Genomic DNA, 23,143 nt, shown 5'->3' on the forward strand with positions numbered 1-23,143 from the left:
TCAGTCTGTTTCAGCAGTTGCCCCACAACAATGTTTTCATGTTATACAACATACCTGCAGCTCTTTCACACGACTATCAATGCCACTTGCATTGATGCGTGTAGCATTAAATGGCTGCTTCAGATGGACGACAGTTCCACTTGTTTCCACCATTGGGTTCTTCTTGTAATGTTCTATGAGTTCACTCAAACTATCAAATCTCTCCCCTCCACCAACATCATAACAGTTATCCTGCACAAACAAAGAAAAGCAATATGGTTTCTAACTTACACCACTATTCCTTGAGTGAACAAGTAAGATTAACTTCATAACTTATCTTAGTTTCTTACTTCAGTAGCACTTTCTCATTTGCATAGGTTATATATCATTGAATGTGTGGATGGTTAGGAATGATAATGGTAGACGGTGAGAAAGAAAATGTATGTGGCCTATTTTAAGGTACTGTCATAGTGGGAAGCTGGTTTCAGGAATCAGTACAGGCCAAACATGAGGCAGCAGTGCTAAAAATTCAATCACAACATTCGGTTACTATTACACGTACTCTACTATAATCCCTCCAAAATGCATATCGAACTATTCACTTTCACTTTTTATCTGGGAGGAATGGTTTCTACAACCATTGTTGGCTTATTATTGTTATTGTTATTGTTACTGTTGTTATTATTATTATTATTATTATTGATCAATTAAAACTTGAATTGTTTTATATTTTATTGCCGCCATGTCTATTCCAATCAAATTGAAATTGTATATATTTTAATCTTCTTACTTCTCAGTGATAGGTATGTTGATCGAGTTATTATTATAATTATTGAGTTATTATTATTATTATTATTATTATTATTATTAATCCATTAAAACTTGAATTGTTTTATATTTTATTGCCGCCATGTCTATTCCAATCAAATTGAAATTGTATATATTTTAATCTTCTTACTTCTCAGTGATAGGTATGTTGATCGAGTTATTATTATAATTATTGAGTTATTATTATTATTATTATTATTATTACCATTATTATCCTTATTTTTATTAATTTTGTTATTATTATTGAATGTTGCTCTATTTTAAACTCAAATTCTCACATTGTGGCTTTGTCTCTGTATGTTTCTGTATCTTTATTCATACTCACTGTGTAATTAATGTAGACTATCATTTTTGTATTTTGTTTTTTAATTATTTTTGTGTATTTCTCTATTCCTGCTAGCTTTGTAATTGGCCTCTGTGCTGTTAAGTTTGCATGTAAATAAACATGAATTGAATTGAATTACTGTTAATTGTGGCTTATTTTAAGAAGCTGTTCGTAGGTTTATACAGCACTTAGAAGAAGAGCATTCTACTGCTGTCAACACAACCTAGGTGTACACAGACATCTAGGAGATGAATTTCCTGTCCAGAGTGGTCTGGGGGGGGGGAATGCTTAATCACCACTGCCTTTCAACCTCATTTTAGAATTTACCATTCCGAAGAGAGAAAAACATAAAGACCCCAAAACAAAGAATGTATTGCATATCAGTAAGGAGGTTATCCTAGAAAAAATGTACAGAAACTAAGTTGGTCCATATGAATGAATCATGTGGGCTAGGAGTTCATTATTTCTTTTAGCAGTAAACGATTCTTAATGTTATATAAACATAAAAATAATACATATATACACTCTGTGTGTGTGTTCATGAGCTCGTGTATGTGTATGACACAAAATTTACACCATTACCTACCTCCACACAGCAGTCTTTAAAATGGCTACAGCCACTCAGATGGGCAAGACATTATCATCACATATTTTACTGTTATATGACAATATATTTTTAATTTCATGTACATTTATAAAGTGTAAAAACTTGTGGTAATTAAGGCTATAACATGTTATAATTAATAAGGCCCAAATTATTATCACCCAAATTTTAGCATAGGTCAATAAAAAATCGTAGAGTTAATAGCAGACTCAAGAGATAAAAGACATGGATGGGCACAGCATGCCTACAAGGCATTATTTTCTTTTTACTTCACGTAAAGAACACAGAAATTGTACCTGGCAGCGTATCATGACATGAGTGACCCTGTCATCTGTGCGAACTGACAATACATAGTCTCCAGGTTTGCTCTGGGACTCTCGAACCAAGAAACTTCCATTCTTCCCCTTTTCCAGTATCAACTTCTCTGCCTCCTTGCCTGATAGATGGCCATGGAACCACCTGCAAAAGTACAAATTCATACTATGCAGAAACACAACAGGGATAAAGAGACTTCATGCCACATTTTAACTGTTTTGGTGTGTTCCTGCCATTGTTAAATACAGTTCACCTTCAATACAATGCCGTCAACTAGGAAAAACAACTCCACAAACCCTGAAGTACTGAAGATGTTTCCTCAGAAACATATCTGATCTAGTCTTTCTGTTGATATATTTCAGTAATTCAATAAAGAAGCCAACAAGAAGAAACAGGGTCCAGACAAATAAAAGTGAGTAAATTATATGATACTCTTATTCACAAATGCTCTTCATAAACAATGAGACACCTACTGAATTTCCTTTACTAACCTGGTGACAATTTGTTCATAGGACATTCCATTTTGTAACTCCTACAGTATATTGGCAATGCTTTCCATGGCCAACAACAAAGGAAAACACATATAATCCTACTACCATCAATTAAAAAAGTGAGTTCATTAAGCATTCAGGATGTGTTTAACCATATGTCAACATCTGGACATCCAGGACTTTAGGACACTATATTTTTCTTAACTATTACACTTAAGAAAAACAATGAAATGAAGGTGAACACATCAAGTCTGTGCCAGCTGCAAATTAATGTGTTCCTGCGCACATGAACTGGCAAAGCAGCACACCACAATTACGAGTGTAACCAAAGACCATAGTACAATTAAGACTCCACAAGTAAGAGTACAATACACACTATGGTTAGCTGAATTTAAGTCCAGTACTGAAGTGCAAAGAATGTTTAGACAAACATACTGCGGATATCAGCCTACTACAAGACGAGACAAGACTGGTACAAAATGTTTCATGAAATGGGTAGTGAAATGCCTACAAAGAAAACAGGATGAGCACTCTGATGTGGATATTGAACACGTAAGAAGCCCTTCTTATGCAGCCTAAGAAAGTCCACGAAACCAGCAATGCAATCATTAATTATAAATTTTTCAACTAACTACTGATTTTAAACAATCACATTTTGACACTGCAAGCCGTGAAACCTTTTTGATGATGATGTATGTCTGCTGAGAATAACATAAAGTGTAAGACAATGATTATTTGAATAGTATGTCAAGCAGGAAGCCAGAACCCATTGACTTAGGAAGGGATGTCACTAGTATTGACCAAACAAACATTTTACTTTTTACAATATGACAACTCTCTTCATATTTAGTAATGATACAGATTTGGACGTGGTTCCGTGAAATTCAGTTACTTTAAGCTTGGAATCAAATTTACAAGAGATGGCCATTTTGTTCCCACTGCAAGTCCTGACAGAAACTCGGAACACACTAGACTTTTGTGTGTAATTTTGGCTTCTGAGGTTTGCCTGTGTCGTTTGTTGGGGGTGTTCCAACATGTTGGCATACATTGCAGCCACCACCTTCAAGGTGAAGGACAAAGCCCAATATGTAGATCTTGCAATATAGGTAAGGGCGGACATGTGGAGCATTGTGCTATCCAATGAGAAAGAACTATGGCCCATTACAGATCATCCTTACTTCTACTGCAAGACATATATTATGCAGCAACCTCACTCCACCTCATACACCCTGAAGATAGCAAATGCCTAAATTACAAATCAGACACAGGCTGTAAACACCTAAGGACGAGAATGCCAAACTTCTTGCTGTGCCACGATGCCAATAAAAACTCCAAATCAGAATATATCCTCTCTGCACTCACTTGAAGAGAACAGCAGCTGTTCGTAGGTCACGCAAAGCAGTGGAGATTATGATGCGTGCAGCAGGCAGAGCCAGTACAGAAGGCACATCCACCGCACACACTGTTGTTGACCGAGTGAATGGCATTCACAACAATTCAAACTGTGGGACTGATCAAGTTGCTGCACCCCGTCTCAACCACAAACTACCAAACCGTGTCTCTCTCAACCAAGTTGAGCAACTACAAACAAAGGAGTGAAAGATACAGACCACTGATGCTCATTCTGATTACACATAGAGGCACTAGGGAAATATATATATATTGTATTCTAAAGCAGAGTTTTCAGCCTTCATATCCCTTTCAACTATTATGGATGAAACATTTATCCAAAACGTATAGCATAATCCTTTTATTCCAATTAATTCTGCAGAATAAAAATTAAACAAAATCTCACACACAAATTACGTTTTGCATAGGCACCCACTCCTCTCTTCTGAGTTTTTAAGAAAGAGCCTGCTGAAAAATTAGCAGGTTCTTATTCTGGAATATGTCCTGACCAAAAAAGTAAAACTTCCATGTGCATAAATGTGCGCTTATGAACGTGTGTAACATGTATACTGTATACTACAAATATGTACATTAAATCAACCACAAATCTTTTTGATTACGTGGTGCCTCTCTAACCTCTTGTATCTGAAATAGCCTGAACCCTTCTTCGGTCCATCTGAAATCCTTCTATCACTACGGAACAATGTTCTGGAGTGCAGTACCAGTTTCAGAGATTACACTGGAGTATGGCTTTATACATTATGACAATGACAGCATATTCCCAATCGCCAAGTACTCTGGTTGTGTCAATACATATAACCTTGTACGCAATACGCGCAAATAAAAATACATTAGGTCTAGTTCTTTTATGCAAACATTAGGCAGACAACTTTCCATGTTTAATATTTTTAAAGTTAAATAACATACAATTTTCATTTGTATTACTTCATGGTGTACTTGCCACCCTCTCTTTGACCTGAGTTTTAACATGCTTACAACTGTAATTCTCAAAATTTTGCAAACTGTAAACCCATTTCTTTGTTATCTTTATTGGGCTATTACTGGAGTGCCTAATGTTTTGATTGTAACGATATCTACAGTTCTGAGTTTGTAACGAAGAACTCTGTGAACCCTCATTCTTACGCAGAACCTATCCTGGGAAACCAAGGAGAAGACTACCATAATAACCATGTTTATCCCGAAATTTTTGAAGCCTATTTCATAAACAAATTTCTCATAAATACCTCACTGCATGGAGAAAGCAGTAATGGGGCCAGTTTACTCTTAGTTCTTCGGTTTCCCTGCCAATTTTAATTCCAACTGTTCCACATTCATTAATCATCCTACCGTCGACGCTATCTAATCCAGACACTCGCAGCGTCGATAAATAACAGACTTATAAAACTTCACTGTATGCAAATGTGACAGAAGTTTACTGTAAATAATTTACACAGCCAACAGAAGTTCTCAAGATGGATGATACGCCACCAAACTAAAATTAATGTAGCATATAATTTCTATCATATTGCTTTATAAATATCATCTACAGTATTTTCATTCTGGGGGATATTTTGTATGATGCCGCATACATAACGATGTCATTGTATACATCAATCTGTTAACACTTCACTAGATATCACGAAAGCAAATTAGCAACAATGGGCAAAAATTTTTACACCATTCTTGCGGGCTTTCTTCGCATATTTATTTTTGTGTCTGAGCAACTCAATACATACTGGTACAATAGGCCAGAAGTGGCCGCACAACAAGGGACTTAGTCCACCCCACTAGCAATAAAAAACTCAATACGATGGGCCGCGCCATAGCTCAAGCGGTTAGTCGCTAGCTTCCCATCGCGGCGGCCCGGGTTCGATCCCTGGGTCTGGTCACGTGGGATTTGTGGTGGACAAAGTGGCGCTGGGGCAGGTTTCCTCCGAGTACTTTGGTTTCCCCTGCCAATCATTATTCCACCAATTGCTCCACAATCACCCTCACCTATCATCTGGGGCTGGTACAATAGGTCAGAAGTGGCCGCAGTAAAAGGGACTTAATCCCACCACACTAGCAATAAAATAAAAAAACTCAATACGTCAAGGTTACGTACTGTGAATAGCAACTCTCACATACATTTCAACACACTTGATTTTCACGTGTGGTTAACCCAAACCACGCTAAATAAAAGCAAACAATTTCGCACTCTTGTGAAACAGAACACGTGGGCAGTTCAGTCCGTCCCACATCAGTTCCGTGAACGTACGTATTTGGGTTTAAATGGCCCCAATCACACTGACGCACGGTTGTCTCTTGGAACTGGGACTGCATGCCCCGAACGTGCACCAAAGGCAACTGTAAATTCTAAAGCTTATTTTCACAAAGACGAGAACATTTATACTGACACCATTCCCAACAGAAAAAAGATGCCATTGTTGAATAAACGCAGGGAGTTGAATACATAAGAAACAGACTTTCATAAATTCACACGTACAACTACACTGAAAATTTCTTATATCCAAACTTTGTTTTATAAATAAATATTATGCGCAGAACACAAAGCTCTCATACTGCTTCGGGTTAAGTGGCTGAAGATTTGAATTCTTTACCTCCCCCCGGAATATGGCTCAATGGATTAAGTGTAAGAAGTAAGTGTAACCAGTGGTGCTAATCACCGGTGGTAAATACGGAGAACAAAGCATCAATGTCTGTATATAACATTCATTATGAAAACAGATTACATATAAACGTTAGAAATAAACACTCGCAAACACTTCGTTAACTCTCCATGGCATTTAAATAACTATAACATCTACGCATTTTGGCGGGAAGAAAAAAAAAAGAATGGTACAGGATATACACTACATCTCAAATTTCTATACAAATAAAGTTTGATCCCCAAACCAAGCCCATGTGTGGGAATTTCTTGCAGGTTAGACTGAGTAACTATAGGATTAAGTATATCACAATTAACAATAGCTTCATGCTGCACATACACAACACATCCTACCAGCACCCAATCCAAACCCACACTGCCGTTGTCACGAATTAGTATTCCCTACAAACAAAACGAAACGCAACGCTCACCTTCAAATGTGTCACGTGCACTGATCAATGTCATCGCATTTCATCATGTCTGCACAATGTCATCGAGAAATACGTGAATTTAACAGTCGTGAGCGGAAATGACAAGAAAAATTTGTCTCCACACGATCGAGGGGCTAACCCTAACCAAGCAATAATTCGCCTATGACGGAACAAACACTGCCCACTATCATTCGACACACACTGACTTGTCAGCAGCAAGCGAAGGACTCTTCTATGACCCTCACGCTGATAAACTGTTGAGGCTTACATCGGCCCACGGCAGAATATCCAGGCGATGAGGGAGGGGGAATAAAGAGAAACTCTTTAAACGCTGGGTACGAAACATACGAAAAGACCTACTAGGCCTAGTACTGGGAGCAAGGCCGCGCCATAACTCAAGCAGTTAGTCGCTGGCTTCCCACCGCGGCGGCAAGTTCGATGCCGGGTTTGGTAAAGTGGGATTTGTAGTGGACAAAGTGGCGCTGGGGCAGGTTTTCTCCGAGTACTTCGGTTTCCCCTGCCAATCTTCATTCCACCAATTGCTCCACAACACCCTCGTCTATCATCTGGGGCTGGTACAATAGGCCAGAAGTGGTCGCAGTACAAGGGACTTAGTCCCACCCCACTAGCAATAGAAAAAATTACTGGAAGCATATTCTAGTTGTACAAAATAAATGTGCATACATCAACAAATCGCAGGAAGGGGGCAGTCTCAGGCACCACTCAGATATCCACAAATTTTACCCGAATATTACACGTCAGCCCCCTATTTCAGTGATACTATCCCAAAAGCTTCTACACTGCACTAAGCACTAGAACACCGACCTTTGTTACACTGTTTCAAGTCATACTGCAGGCTTCGTTAGCTGTCGTTGCCAATGTGACCAACACTGAATATAAAGACTGGCAAGAGCTTTTGTCAGCAAACCCCGTTATGTGGAAACGGACGGATACTGCAGTATTCTCGCCCAGCGGTTCTAGAAATGATTCGGGTTCAACAGGGTATAATATTTGTTATTAGCGTTTAAGTTTACATTCTTGTTCCAATACTAAATTTGTTAGTGCAAAAAATAGAAAAGAATTTGAGCATCCTCTAACCTCGTCATTCGTCAGATTCGAAAAGTTTGTGATTTCTGTTGCTCTCCTCAACAAATATTCAGAAACGACGAAGATAAACAGTTTATTTAAGTAATATGCAATCCATTTTAATTGAAGGTCGTAAATGTTTACGCAGGCGACTACAGGGTCAACAATCTTCCGATAATTCGATGACAAATATAGGATAATTTGGAATAGCAAACACGCATTCACTCTGAAGAACTTGTCAAGTGTGAGCAACACTGCGCCATTCCTGGAGTGCTAACAGTAGATCCTGAAGTGATATGTGGCAACATAGTTTTGAAAAATATGTAACTTTTGATAAGGCCTTTGGGGAGAGGCATGGCAACTGCGTGAAATCTTTATTTCGCTTTCGGTTTCATGACGATAACTGACGGACCGTGAAACTAAGCACGCGAATTTTGAACACGGATTAATAACTTACTTATAAATTATTAGTTACAAATAAAAATATACTGTTTTTTGAGTCTGTAGATCTATCTATGGCTCTGTGGGCCTTGGCCGCTTTTTCAGTTTCTTAATCCTATACACAGTCGTTAGGACTCCTTGGACGGGTGATCAGCCCGTCACAAGGACTCTACCTACACACAGAACAACACAAACACTGAATAAAAGCAGACATCCATGTCTCGGATGGGATTCGAACCCACGATCCGAGTGTTCGAGCGCGCAAAGACGATTCATGCCTTAGACCGCGCGGCCACTGTGATTAGCAGTCTGTAGATCTACTAGTGGAAATTATCCTATGAGCAGAAAGGTACCAATAAATTTGACAATTGCTGATTCATAATTCTCACTAGCGCCGGTATAACATATCTACACAGTGGCGCATGTGAAGAGAAGTAGACGTCATGAGGCCTAAGAAACTTCTGGCGTCCACAGCAATGCCTATTATAATTCTGTGATACAATTATAATCGTTCTTAATGGGCTTTTCAATTATTTTATAAAACCGTTACGGCATCTGTATCTGTGAGGCCACGTTCGTGTGGAATAAGTACTTGCAGTACCACAGCATTTTAAGGCACAGTTTAACAAAATTACTCTGGAAGACCAAGTTTACATCAAGCCACGAGCCGCTTCTGAGAAAGTCCTCCGGCATGCGTCAGTCGCGTTGTCACATCCTTCCACATTCAAATTAACATTCAATCGATGATCAGATGAGCCACTGAAGGCCACGGCAACCAGTGACCCTTGCTCGCTTCTTCCGAGAAAGTGGCCTATGATGTGACTTGGCACATGCACGAAAGGAGATGCCCCAATTTACATTGCAAAACTCTACAGATGTTACAACAATAATCTGCTAACAGATGGTGCTGCCAACTTAGCACATTTCCGGGCCAATTTCAGTCCACTACTTGCAATAAATTGCTGGGCAACGTAACCGAGCGGTCTGAGGCATGCACCGTCTTCGCTCGCTAGAAAGCTGGGATCGTGGGTTTGATTCCCACTCAGGGCATGGATGTTTAGTGTTTGTGTATGTGCGCGTACGTGAGTTATAGTCGTTTACAAATATCTGAACTGTACCACATTTTCAAAACATCTGTTAGCTAGGAAGAAAGTCGTCTTCTGGGTTTAGGCGCCGTGTATTCTTCGTTTTGGCCGACGTTTCGGAGGAACATATCGCCTCCATCTTCAGAGCAGAGAGCAGAGCTACTGCTCTCTGCATTCCAAGCCATTCAACCGCTCTGAAGATGGAGGGGATACGTTCCTCCGAAACGTCGGCCAAAACGAAGAATACACGGCGCCTAAACCCAGAAGACGACTTTCTTCATAGTCATCGCCGTGAAAAACCTCAAAACTTAATCTGTTAGCTATCTTCAAGTCATGATTTTACCCTGCATTCTGGTGACGACACGGCAAACATATACTTTGTTTTCTCATAGCATGGACCAGCAGCTGAAGTGTCCCATTTAATTTCAGTTCCAGCTGGTTTTCCTGGACTTTCCTAATGGCATAAATGCATACAAAACTTTAGACGGAAAACATGAAGGGAACTGAACTGACGGAGGGCCATGGCTCAGATAGGAAGATATTACAAGAAGTTTTGGGGACAAAAAAAATCGCCTAGTTTCCGTTGATATAACATGTACCGCACAGAAAATGACGCCTCCAACAATTCTTCGCTGCCGCGGGAACGTTTTTACCGAGCCCTTAGCTAGCAACGATAAAGGGACACACAAACAGACCCACAGGCTCTCCTTCGATAAGACACGGAACGCACTGAAAATGGCGGGTGCAAGAATTACTCTATTTCTGCGTGTATTCTTTGCAGTGGGAACGTGTTTACCGAGCCGTTGCCTAGTACCGAAAGGAGGGAACTTAACTCAGCCATAGCCTTGCAATGTTAGGATGGATACACATACAGACACACAGACTGGCGGGAGGGATCTATGAAGTACGCCGATGATATGGGCTCAATTACCATGATATACATGCCAAGTTTCATAAAGACTGGTTCAGGCATTCAGAAGTTGATAGGGGGGGATACACAGACAGGATGGAGATCGCATAAGCCTACTTTAGGAACGTGAGCTAGAAGTATGTCTTAAAGGTGTACAGTGGATCTACATGGTTCAGGACGAATGGCGAGCTTCGGGATCCATAAAAGCAGGGAACTGCATGGCTAGGTGAGTGAGCGGAGGGCTCTCTCCAGCTAGTTCTACAAATTGCTCACATTCCTACAGTGAATGGCAAGAATGCTGTTCTGTACCGAAAGTCTGATACCGCCATGACAGAATGGTTACAGGTGGAGTTCAGAAAATATGTGACGTCGAGATAACCTTCCTGCCAATTACATTACAACTGACAAATTAAAAAATATCTTCCCCTGTGGGGGGACTGTGAATTCACTTTTACGGCACCTTCTCCTTTCAATGTCAATAATCATGTCCACTTAGATTACAGGACTAATGACAAAAAAAAAGTACGTCAATGTTGTCCTACTGGTGCGTATTGGGAAGGGGGGGCCATCTTATGAGCGCAGCCGGAGTGTATTTGTGGGTTCGTTTGAGAGTTGTATTTAGTGACTGGTTAAACATTATAAAAAAATAAAGCTATCCCTGTGCCCTGGGCCGTGAGGCCCACAGACTTGTGAGACATCGACGCTCCCACATATTCTAGACAATCGGATCACAGACGGCGGTGAGGTTGTCAGCCTTACGTGCCGCCCGTCCTTCACTCCCCAGGAAGATTCCTGGTACTCATTTCTGGTAGACTGCGTCGATCCCAGGGTCACAGATTGGCTGGAAGGATTAGGTAAATTGAAAAAAAAAATCATCTCATCGGGACTCGAAATCGCGACCTTCCGGCTTGTGGCATAGTGCCTCAACCAACTAACGCTACCGCGTGCCCCTTGGTTATACATTGTACTACTGTTAATTTCTCGACTGTCCGACCTCGTAATAAATGGCAAAGGATGTTCTGAAATAACTGGAAGAGTGTTTTAGTGGTACTTCTAACGCATTGCATATAAAAGTATACTGTTATTGGATACGAACCATTCATTACTTGCTTCATTGTACCAACCATTCGCGGATAGGTGTGTCTTCCTATTTTGCTCTGCTGCCTGTAAAGTAATTCAATCCTTTCCTTGTTACCATTGCAGCGGATAAACAGTTTATCAGTGGGAGAGGACAAATACATGCTTTCGCCAGTTCAACAGAGAAATGAGTGTGTTCCGTCTTGTGCAACATCGCGAGCTGTTATCAACGTCTTTCGTAAGCTACACTACACTACACTACACTACACTACACTGCACTGTGAGTATGTTCGTTATTCTTTACAAGAATGAAAGATTTACTAACATATAAAATAAATGTCTGAGATCAACATCTAAGGACGCGAAGTATATAATGAAATTATAATAATCACTTCCGAAAATGCCTGTTATTATTCCGTTAGAACTCACATGATCGCCTTTACTTTCCGGAACTCTCAACAGCAAGGTAGAGGCCTACGATGTAGTAAGTTTTCAGATTGTTTTGTGTGGGTGTGAAAGGTCCGTTATTTTCGAGGAGGAAAGAAAATGACGAGTACTTGAAAACGATGGGGGGGCACACGGTAGCGTAGTTGGTTGAGGCACTATGCTACAAGCCGAAAGGTCGTGGGTTAGATTCCCTATGAGGTTATTGGATTATTTTCAATATACCTAACCCTTCCAGCCGCACTATGGCCCTGGGATTGACTCAGCCTCTAACAGAAATGAGTACCAGGAATCTTCCTGGCCCGCGATGTGATTTTATCCGGCGCGCGAAAGAACTGTGCAGAAATGCGCCAACTGAACTAATTTTCCAGTGAGTACTGGTAAATGTGATTCCGAGCTTATTGACCTGACATATTACACTGCAATTCGATGGCTTAGCTGTGGAAAGGTTCTTTCGCGCTTCTTTCAGCCCAGGAATGAAATTTATATATTTCTTACCGAAAATACCTTCACGAACCATTTTTATCAGATACCGAGTGGCTTTGGAAATTAGCATTTTTTGCTGATCTGGTGAACCATATGAACAATTTGAATTTAAAGTCGCAGGGTGAAAATAACTTAGTCTGTGATTTATTTGCACTTATCAAGGCATTCAGAGCAAAGTTGATACTTCTGGAAAGCCAAGTGAAAAACTGTAACTTTGTTCATATGCTATACTGTGCAGAGTTGCATAAAAAGGGTGAAGCAGAATTCCCTTCCTCGTTTGCAAATTTAGTCATTTCAGAGTTGAAAGAACAATTTCGGAAGCGATTTGCTGATTTGGATTCCAGTCGTCAGGAAATCAGATTGTTTCAAAATCCGTTTGACTGTGATGATGCAGATGTCCCAAGTCAAATTCAAATGGAAATTATTGAACTTCAGGAAAATTATCATATTAAAGACAAATACAAGGAAGGAAATTTGATCGAATTTTATAAATTTCTGAACTCTGAGCAATTTCCAAATTTAAAGAAATTTGCTTGTAAATTTATCTCCATTTTTGGGACGACATATCTGTGTGAACAAACTTTTTCCCAGATGAAGTACATCACGTCGAAATAAGGGCAAATTTATCCGATAAACATTTAAGGTCGCTACTTGTGATTAGCGTTTCCAAACTTGGACCTCAATTTAATCAGATTTTAAGAATGCAAAAAGAGTTCCATCATTCACATTAATTGTTTTATTATAATTTGTGATGAAAATATGAGCATTTGCTGCTACTGTCTGTTGTCATTAATATACGATAATTTATTCTCACGTACTTTGTATTTAGTTTATGAAATTCTGTGCTTTCAATAAAACTCATATACCTAGAGTTATTAATTTCTCATTTTATCCGGCCCGTTGAAAGAGCTGAATTACCTACTATGGCCCGCGGTTCGAAAAGTTTGGAGACCCCTGGTCTAGAAGATGTGGGAGCCTCGACATCTGACGGCCTGTTACAGGGATAGCTAACCCCCACTCCTCTGGAAACAATATGCTCAAGAAGATAAAACGGGCAGTTTAAAACGTTTCATTATGATATCACACAAACAGAGCATGTTGATTTATACAGGACACCTAGCATTACTGAGATAATGGTATCCAGGAGGCTTTGAGGGACCTGGCATGAGGCTTGGACGGGAGAGACTAGATTTATATACAGAAATTTTGTGCGAAAACCTTTTGGGATACGACCACTTGAAGACTACAAATGAGACGAAAAATTTGCATGAGGCTTAGTACTAGATAAATACACGTAAGTTATTGGTGGAATGTGGGCGGAGCTGACTCAGGATCGTGTCCAATGGTGTGCTTTGGCAACAATGACCCTGGATATCGGTGTCACTTCGAGCGCATGACTGCATAGGGTTTCCATTATTACGCATCCTTTTCGTGAGCGACGCTGTCTGTCTGCATGCCGTAACTCTGAGTCTACTGATCCGGATTTCGTTGTTCTTTCACAGGACGTTTACATTAAAATTCTGTCGGAAACTGAATTTTTGCTTGGATCAGCCCAACATAAACTGTATTTAGCATGACTATGAGACTTAATTTTATTTACTATTTTGAAAGACTGCCCAATGGACAATAAATATCAATACAATCAGAAAAATACCTAGGATATTTGAAACATTTTTCGATATGGTGAACTTCCAACTAAATACATGGAAGAATAGTACCATATTTACGCATGTATAGGCCGCACATTTTTTGCCAAAAATTCAAGAGGAAAACTGGGGTGCGGCTTATATTCGAAATCACACTTCATTTAAAAAAACATATATATTCATAATTAGTAATACAGGGTGTTCTACTCCTGAAATAATATTCCAAGAAAATTATTTTTTTTCTATAATTTCTGTCTGAAAATTGTGCTGCGGCCTATACACGCACGCGGCCTATACATGCGTAAATACGGTATGTAGCTTCGTGTCCCTTTACGTTCCAAAATTCCTTGAGTTCACTAATTCCGCTAATAGGGTCTCAAGGTTCAGGCACGCGATTCGTTTGTTACGCTAATTGAATTGAATCGCATGGAAGTCATTACTGTACTCTTGGTGGGAAATGGATTTGTATCTGCAATAATAGGATTATCGTCATCTTAAATGAACATCAAGGCCAATGAGGTATGCAAAACAGTAACCTCGGCGTGCATATAGACCTAGAGGTTGCCAGGCAGCAGCACTATAACACTTCTCCACATTAAGCCCTCTCACACTGGTTATAAGCACAGAATTACATTAAGACATCCTTATGACTTTCGAAAATTTTACGGAATATACCCGTACATCTGTCATATACTTTTCAGTTCTAACAAGAACTCTTAATTATTTCCACGTCTTTCCTGGGCCGAATGTTAGGGTGAACAGAATATAACGAAGTCAACACATACCAAAGCTCATTAATAATGCTAATTAACTCCAGCCTGCTATCTGATGAATATCTCACTCTCGTTGCTGTTCAATTATTGCAGATACAAATCCACTGCTCAAACGATAATAGCACTACAAAATCCAATCATTCGTTTATGAGAGTGCGTGCATGTTAATAAGGCCCACGTCTTACGCTAAGGACAAAACACGATGAACAGTTTCAAGAAGAAAAGTGAAGTTCGATCTGGTGAAAGTAAAGCTGTCCCTTGCTTAAATAATTAAGCACTACGTCATGAAGGTGTATGGGGTTTTGGGTGTGTAGATCCGCGTATTCTTGACCTCGGAACTAGATGCAGGTGTGTGGTCAACTTCACGACCCGGCTGATTTACACCCTGGGAAAGAGCCCCCGGTGTTCATTAGACAGGAGGCTGGATGAGCCCCAGAACTGGTATCGACAACGTGGAGAAGAGAAAATTTTTGACCCTACCAGGAATCAAACTCCGACTCCTCTGTCATCCAGCCCGTATGTAGTCGCCATCCCGGCTCCTGTTCGATCTGGTTTTCCGGCAAAAGTAGGAAATATACTGATCCGATACGAATCAAATTCAAATTAAAGTTACTTTTACTTACTAACTCCTAACTTACTCCTAACAAAATTTTCATAGGGTACTTCGGGAATTTATCAAATACATGTTCTATTTCTTCATAGAATCTATCCTTTATGTCATCAATTTTATCTTCTTTTGGGGCGTGAACATTCATAACAATGATATCACACCAGCGACCGTTTAGTATTATATATGATATCCTATCACTAACGAATCCTACACTCTTAATTGCTGATACGATTCTCTTATGTGCGAAAAACTCTGTACCTAATTCATGATTTTCATTCCCCTTTCCTTAGAAAAATATATAGTCTCCTGTTGGTGCGATGCCACCTCCATCCCATCTGACCTCCTGTACTCCCGCTAAATCTAACTCATATTTTAAGATTTCTTCTGATACTGCCCTGAGTGAACCTGCTCTATACAAACCTCGAACATTCCAAGTGTCAAATCTCATATCCATTTTCTTTAGCTTAGGTCGTTTATCCAAGGAATCCGTCCAGGTCCGAGGCTTTGTGTTACTTTTTACTACTATTTAAAAATAAGTTCAGTAGTTTCCGAAATGAAACATACAGACGCGATCTCCCCTTTATGCACAAATTTTGTGCACTTCGTAAATGTTGCTCACTATCTACTGACACGCCGAATGGCGGTCCTCGCTCAGATTAGGGCAAACTTCCCCGCCTGGAATCTTCCTGCAAGATCCTTACCGCTCTGCATCACAAATTTCGAGCACTTCGTGCATAACTGTCCGTTAAGATCCATTTTGTTATGATGTGGCGTGCTGGCTGTGAGAACTGGGATCACGGTGAGTAGAGGAGATATGCTGCTGTGACAAATACGAGTATATGAAAGCCAATCCAATCCATACCACGTTTAACAAACCCAATCGAAAATAACCCAAACTAAATCAATATAGCCCAAACCAAACGAAACTTAATCCTGATTAAAATCAACAACAACCAAGCCCACACATAGCGCCATAGCTCAAGCGGTTAGTCGCTGGTTTCCCATGGCGGCGGCCCGGGTTCAATCCCAGGTCTGGTCAAGTGGGATTTGTGGTGGACAAAGTGGCGCTGGGGCAGGTCTTCTCCGAGTACTTCGGTTTCCCTTGCCAATCTTCAGCCCACCAACTGCTCCACAATCACCCTCACCTATCATCTGGGGCTGGTACAACAGGCCAGAAGTGGCCGCAGTACAAGGGACTTAGTCCCACCCCACTAGCAGTAAAAAAAATCCCACACATAACCAACCTAATCCGCACCAAATCAAATCAAAAGAACCTAACCCAAACCAAACCAAGTCTAATCAATCAACAGTCATTTCGTTATATGCCTTCAGCCATTTCAATCCAGTTCACGTTCCCCACAAGCCGCTCCTGTTTCTGTTAGCTCTGTGTTTACGCTGGCCTTCCATTTACGTTCCTATTTCCTTGCGGGCTCCGTCCAAGAATTTTTCAAATGCTCTTCCACCTATCGCCAATGATCATTATATAAGCAAAACATCAGAAGAAATGAATTTTCATTTAACAAAAAACGAAACAAAATAAACGGAAGTGTTCTGTCTTCTAGGACATAACGTTGTGCAGCCTGCTGAAAGTCAGCCTATGTTTCGCAGGAACACGTCGCCTCTGAAACGTCGGTTAACTTACAACTGCCTAAACGGAGTTATAACCTGTAAGACAAAACTCTTCATAACCACCGACTGTGAGAATTTGAAATCCTAAAATAAAGGGCGTAAAAATTTTCCGAACCAAAAAATCGTGCCGCCCGATTTGGCAGCTTGGTTTGTCCGTGCTGTAGCGCCTGTCCTGAACGCAATGGATCTGCTTTATTGCACTGTTCATGAAACTTGCTGCTGACATGACTGTGATTTCCTATCCTACCACAATAAAAAGCAATTATATGGCGAAATCGGTGCTTACCGTCTTTAAATAGTGCGGCGCCTAAGAAATCTGGAACAGCTGCGTGAATGTCACCTTCAAACACTGGCATCACAACAGCGTGTATTCATAATGTCTTGTGCAAACATCACGTCTGTCCATCAGCAATAAATTTCACTCTCTTAGTGTGAACTAAAAGAGGCTCATTGCAGGGAAGTGAGCCATGTTCATTCCAAATATAAGCCGAACTTAACCAGTGTTAGCAACTGGAATGACGGGTATCATGTAACTACACTGCGTCAAATGTGAAAGCATTTTAGAGTCGATACGGTGGGAGGCGTGCGTCAGTTTCTCCACAGGAAGTGTCTGCTTCCAGTCCTTAGTGGATCGACTCGATAATTAAGTCCGGGACACTGCTTTACAACATTTACTTCTCATCTCTCCCACATCATCAATACGCACGACAGCGGACAGAAATCCGCCAGCTCTGCGTGCTTCCTTGCACGTGACGTTTCTTTTTTCAGAAGTTGCCATAACACCATTACAGAAATGAGGAATATGATATCATATACACTACATACATTTCCCAGTGCGTTCTTCGCCATCTTACGTAACTGACTTTGGTGTCCACCCTCGGTAGATACAACTCTAGTAACGCAAATATAAATCCAATGTTACGCATAATAAACCATTTGTTTTTCGAGATAATTAAACAAAAGAGAGAAAACCCACCAGGTATCTTGCGTTCTCCGTACATTTTCTTTCCTTTTTAAATAACACTGTTTAATAAATGATTTTTTTATATATTTCCTCGGCAGATCTGAGTATTTCAAGAGATTTTTGCCTGTCGAAAATCGAACCAATGTCCCCCCCATCACCCTCCGTTTTTTGGCGGATTGGGTGTTGCTTTCAATGATTTCTAATTTAAGATTATATTATGCACCTCTTAACGCTTTCTTGAGCGAAGTGGTAAATATGAATTCAACTGTTTCGTGCAGCTTTTTTAGATGACTTCCTTCCTCCGTGGCCTTTAGTCCGCAAGCCAACTATACTGACCAAGCGACCGCCGCTTGTCGACGAAGTTAGTGCCAGCTTTTGCGGATAGAGTGCGTCGCGTGGTCAGCGCAATGGATTCCCACGGCCGTTAATCTCGATTTTCTGTGTAAAATCCGGTGCATGCTTTGCTTCAAGTAAAAGGCGCGTGTCTGCAGAGCAGTGTGATTTGGCGCACGAGTGGCGGCGTTTTTGCCTACTGCGAAGCCAGTATGAAGGCCTACATGCCAAGAATTGTCAATCCCAAACAGCGCAAGGTGATGCCTAAATTACTCGGGCTGCCTTGTTACTCTGAGCTATTGGGAACCGTGAAATAGCGGCGGGTTAATATTTCTTTAGAATTTAACGTGCAGGCATTTCATTCACATTACGTATTTCGAACTGCTAAATGCAATGCAATGAAAACGCGTCAATGAAATAGCATCTTTCTGTCATGGCAAATAAAACTGCGTGGATCAGGGCTATGAGGTTGGAATTTACTTCGAAATCGTCAGAAATGCTTATCACTGCATCTTTCTACGAATGGAGATATTTGTAACGATAGTCTTGTGCAACAATGGCAAACGAGACGAATTGCGCTTTTCCTTTGATCGTCAAAATGAAGTACTGGGGCTGTTCTTTTCCATAATGATTTACCAGCCAGTTTCTATTGGTAATGTTGTTCACATGAAATAAGTATATGAAAATATGGAATTTCTTCTAGTTGACAACCCATACGCTAATTACAGCCTACTTGTATGTGAACACCAAAAAACTGTGGCACCGCTACTAGGAGTACATTTTGGATACACGAGGTGCTAACTGTTGTTTCGTTTGTGAGTGGGATAGCAGAGTGAAGCATTCCCAGGATGCTGTTAAGCACCATATAGAGCAAACCCTGGTTATAATGGACTAACAGGGGATATGAGACCGCGCCATAGCTCAAGCGGTTAGTCACTGGCTTCCCACCGCGGCGGCCCGGGTTCGATCCCGGGTCTGGTCAAGTGGGATTTGTGGTGGTCAAAGTGACGCTGGGGCAGGTTTTCTCAGAGTACTTCGGTTTCCCCTGCCGATCTTCATTCCACCAACTGCTCCACAATCACCCTCACCTATCATCTGGGGCTTGTACAATAGGCCAGAAGTGACCGCAGTACAAGGTACTTAGTCCCACCGCATTAGCAATTAAAAAATCATTAAAAACAGGAGAGATACGATATCCGTTGACGCCGATGTCAGCTGTAACCGAATGAAGGGGTATTCACGGACGTACACCATAGGATACATAACCAAGACACGCAATAAACAAAGAAACACATAATAATGTGATTATATAAAGTTTTTATTATTGTAATTCTTCTCTATTTCAAATAGTTTTCCAACTACGACACTTTCTTAAAGCCTCAACATCTCTAAAAATGTACAACTGTACACAGCCGGATTGTGTCCGTTATATCCGAAATCTGTTATAATGAGGGTTTATTGTATTGTCAAGCATTAGCCACATAGTCAGATTTTACATCTTGGTAACCTCTTGCTTGTGTCACAAAATCTGCTAACGTCCTCTTCACATCAAACTTAAACTGAAGAAAAATTCTGTCAGGGAATTTTAAACAACAATTTCAATACATCAATGAAGAAAAAATATAAGAGAGCATATTTTTTGGTTCCCAAATCAAAGACTTGATTATAGATAACACTTCTGATGCAGCTCGAAACAATTCGGAGAGATGACGGAATGCCTTTAAAGCTGTGACACAATTCTTTTGGGCAATACCCGATTAACCAAACTATTTTAATTTGTTTATTGAGCTTCTCAAGGCTGACAAGAAAACTGAATGCAAAACCTCTCTTAAAAAGCATTTCTTGCATTTGCATTTGAACTTCTTTCCTGGTGGCCAGGTTTCTGACGAACATGGAGGGTGGTTTGACCAACCGACGCGCGGTACCAGGGCCAGCGAAGCCCAAATACGCATACAGACTCTTGATGAACATTTAGCAGCGAAGCCAAGGATACCATGTACACGCGTAAATAATGAAGGTACAAATTTTATTTCTTTTCTCTCCTCTTGCTCCCACTTTGGAGCGCAGGGCTGATTTTCTCAGTTTAATGATCATTTTTGAAGACGGTAGAACTCCTTGGACGGGTGATCAACTGGTCGCAAGGCCTCTACCTGAACACAGGATTCGAACCCATAACCCCTGCTTCCGAGCGAGCGAAGACAGTACATGCCTTAAACCGTTCGGCTACCGTGGCCGGCTCAAATTCTAATTGCAGGCCTGTAGCCAACATTCCTGGCACGCAGATTTTTACGGTTTCCTTTGTACTTTGATGAAAAATTAAATTAGAACTTTCTCAGCACCTCCGCGATAACGGAGAAACGACTATGTCTGGTGGGAACAGGTATAAATCTGTCGTCTACATAATCCCCCCTCCCTCTGACCTGAATAGGAGAAGACATTCAAGACGACTTCTCATCCAACGTCACGACCGAGTAGTGAAAACTCTGGTTCATATCTGGGAGGTAGCGGATTTGACTCTTGACCAGAATATCGGCTATTCCGATGTTTCCTCAGTCATGTCTAGTAGGACGAGATACTGGACAGGACCGACCGATCCCCCAACCCCCGACGAAGCTACCCCTAGCAAAACAGGCGGATGTGGGTCAGATTCTCGAGGACATGCAAAAAAGTGGGTTATCGAAGAGTCAGACAGGCCCTACTCGTGGCCGCCCTCTGTACCGCCCCTATTCTTGCTTACCAGTATCACATGACAATACGCACGAAGTATATACTATGACTGCTATGTTTCATCACTTCCTCTTAAAGTCATCATTCACAATCACAGTCTGATGCGTGACTGCGCGCACATATCCCATGTAGCTAGGACTGCATCGCTTATGAACTGGGAAACAATCTAAAAAAATGATGCAAAAACAACTAAGTTTCAGTAGACAATCAGAAGTGATCAGACGAGGATTAACGTTAAGGACCCGAGGTCTGACGGTAGGTCCTGCATCCTGCAGCTCGTCGTCACATCTCATCTGAAGCATCGAGTAGAGAATATGGACACATTCAACTAGAAACGAATTAACAGCCTATAAACCACTTCAAAAGTTCCCGACGTTCATGCAAAACCCTTGGTCTTCCTCAGAATCTCCTGGATTTCAAACATGTCCCTAGCGCTACTTGGTTTTTCGCACAACGTGAACGGACATGGGAAAGGCTGTGTCTGTCAGCACAACTAACCCGTAAACCTATTTCGATTAAATGTGATCTACACAAGCTTTCAGGTCGAGTCAGTCCAGTATAACCCCATTATATTAACCTTAATTTGAACTTTATCGCTTTTCTTAATCACGACTCATCGTACGCAAAAAGAAAAAAAAATATTTACAGAATACAGGTCAAAATAATTTCTGACTCTATCCATTATATGCTAATATCCATAATGTGATTACACGTGCAGCCGATCGCAGTGGCATGAACTGTCTTCAACCACTCGAACACTGGGATCGTGGGTTCGAATCTCACTCGAGGCATGGATGTCTGTGTGTTTATGTTGTTCTGTGTGCAAGTAGCGGCCTTGCGACGGGCTGATCACCCGTCCAAGGAGTCCTACCGACTGTGTATAGATTAAGAAACCGAAAAAGCGGCCAAGATCCACAAGGGTTGTAGAGCCACAGATAGACAGATACTTGTGAAACAATACATTTGCATCTGCAGTAAATCGGCACGTAAAATAGTAAATACCGGTCACGGTAGCCGAGCGGTCTAAGGCAGGTACTGTCTTCGCTCGCTTGGAAACTGGGATCGTGGGTTCTAATCCCACTCAGGGCATGGATGTTTAGTTCGTGTGTGTGCTTTTTTTGTGTTTGTGTACAGGTAGAGACCTTGCGACGAGCTGATCACCCGCCCAAGGAGTCCTACCGAATGTGTAAGATCTAGAAAACCCGAAGTGAACGGAGAAGTTCATGGAGGTAGGCCTAGACCCACTGGGGCTGTAGTGCCAAGGAAAAAAAACGTAAATATAGAGTTTAGAATGCAGCGAACAACACTCCAATATCCTGTACCTCTCCGCTGTTGTGTACCAGTCGGCGCCAAAACCTTATATGGTTAATCTTAATTCGTTCGCGGAGAGATGAACGTTGTAACACGTACGGTGTTGGGGCCATTCGGGCCGCACCACTTTATATGAAGACTCAAGTATCATATGAAGGCACATAACTATCTCCACTGTGCAAAGCCCCTCCACAGAAACTGACAGTTGCTCTCAGATAATCAAGAAATTACCCGTCTTTTATGAACCCGAATGTTCATTACCATGTTCACAAGAGCCCGCCGCCTCTCCCCCTTCTCCAGCCAGACGAAGCCAGTTCACATCCTCACACCCTAATTCTTTAAGATCCATTTTAATACCAGCTTTCCATCTACGTCTAGGTCAGAGTAACAAGGCAGCTTGAAGAATTCTGGTGTCACCTTGCGCTGTTCAGGACTGACAATTCTTGGCATGTAGGCCTGCGAGCTGATTTCGCAGTAAGCAAAAACGCCGAAGCCCCTCGGCCAAATTACACTGCTCTATAGACATGCACAGGTTGTTTGCAGCTAGGCATATTGGGCATCTTCTATTTTCGCTATCTTTAAGCGACCTCTCCCCTTCAAATTTTACGACTA

At 41.1% G+C, this 23,143-nt stretch overlaps 1 protein-coding gene across 5 annotated transcripts in view; it reads right to left on the bottom strand.

Moving 5' to 3' along the window:
• Nucleotides 1–23,143, bottom strand: part of LOC111867734 (tyrosine-protein phosphatase non-receptor type 11) — an 87,056-nt gene that overhangs the window by 11,080 nt on the left and 52,833 nt on the right. For 3 of the 5 annotated variants that reach the window (XM_023857835.2, XM_023857834.2, XM_023857836.2), the window contains exons 4-5: nt 2,033–2,195; nt 55–231 (exon numbers count right to left, since the gene is read on the bottom strand). In XM_023857835.2, the coding sequence (XP_023713603.1) occupies nt 55–231; nt 2,033–2,195 (340 nt within the window). Of the gene's footprint in view, nt 1–54; nt 232–2,032; nt 2,196–3,904; nt 4,124–6,918; nt 6,963–7,009; nt 7,255–23,143 lie in introns of those variants that run through there. The other 2 variants (XM_023857838.2, XM_023857837.1) reach the window with 2 other exon arrangements.

The sequence above is a fragment of the Cryptotermes secundus genome, unplaced genomic scaffold, assembly GCF_002891405.2.
Source record: "Cryptotermes secundus unplaced genomic scaffold, Csec_1.0 scaffold80, whole genome shotgun sequence".
NCBI classification, from domain to species: Eukaryota; Metazoa; Arthropoda; class Insecta; order Blattodea; family Kalotermitidae; genus Cryptotermes; species Cryptotermes secundus.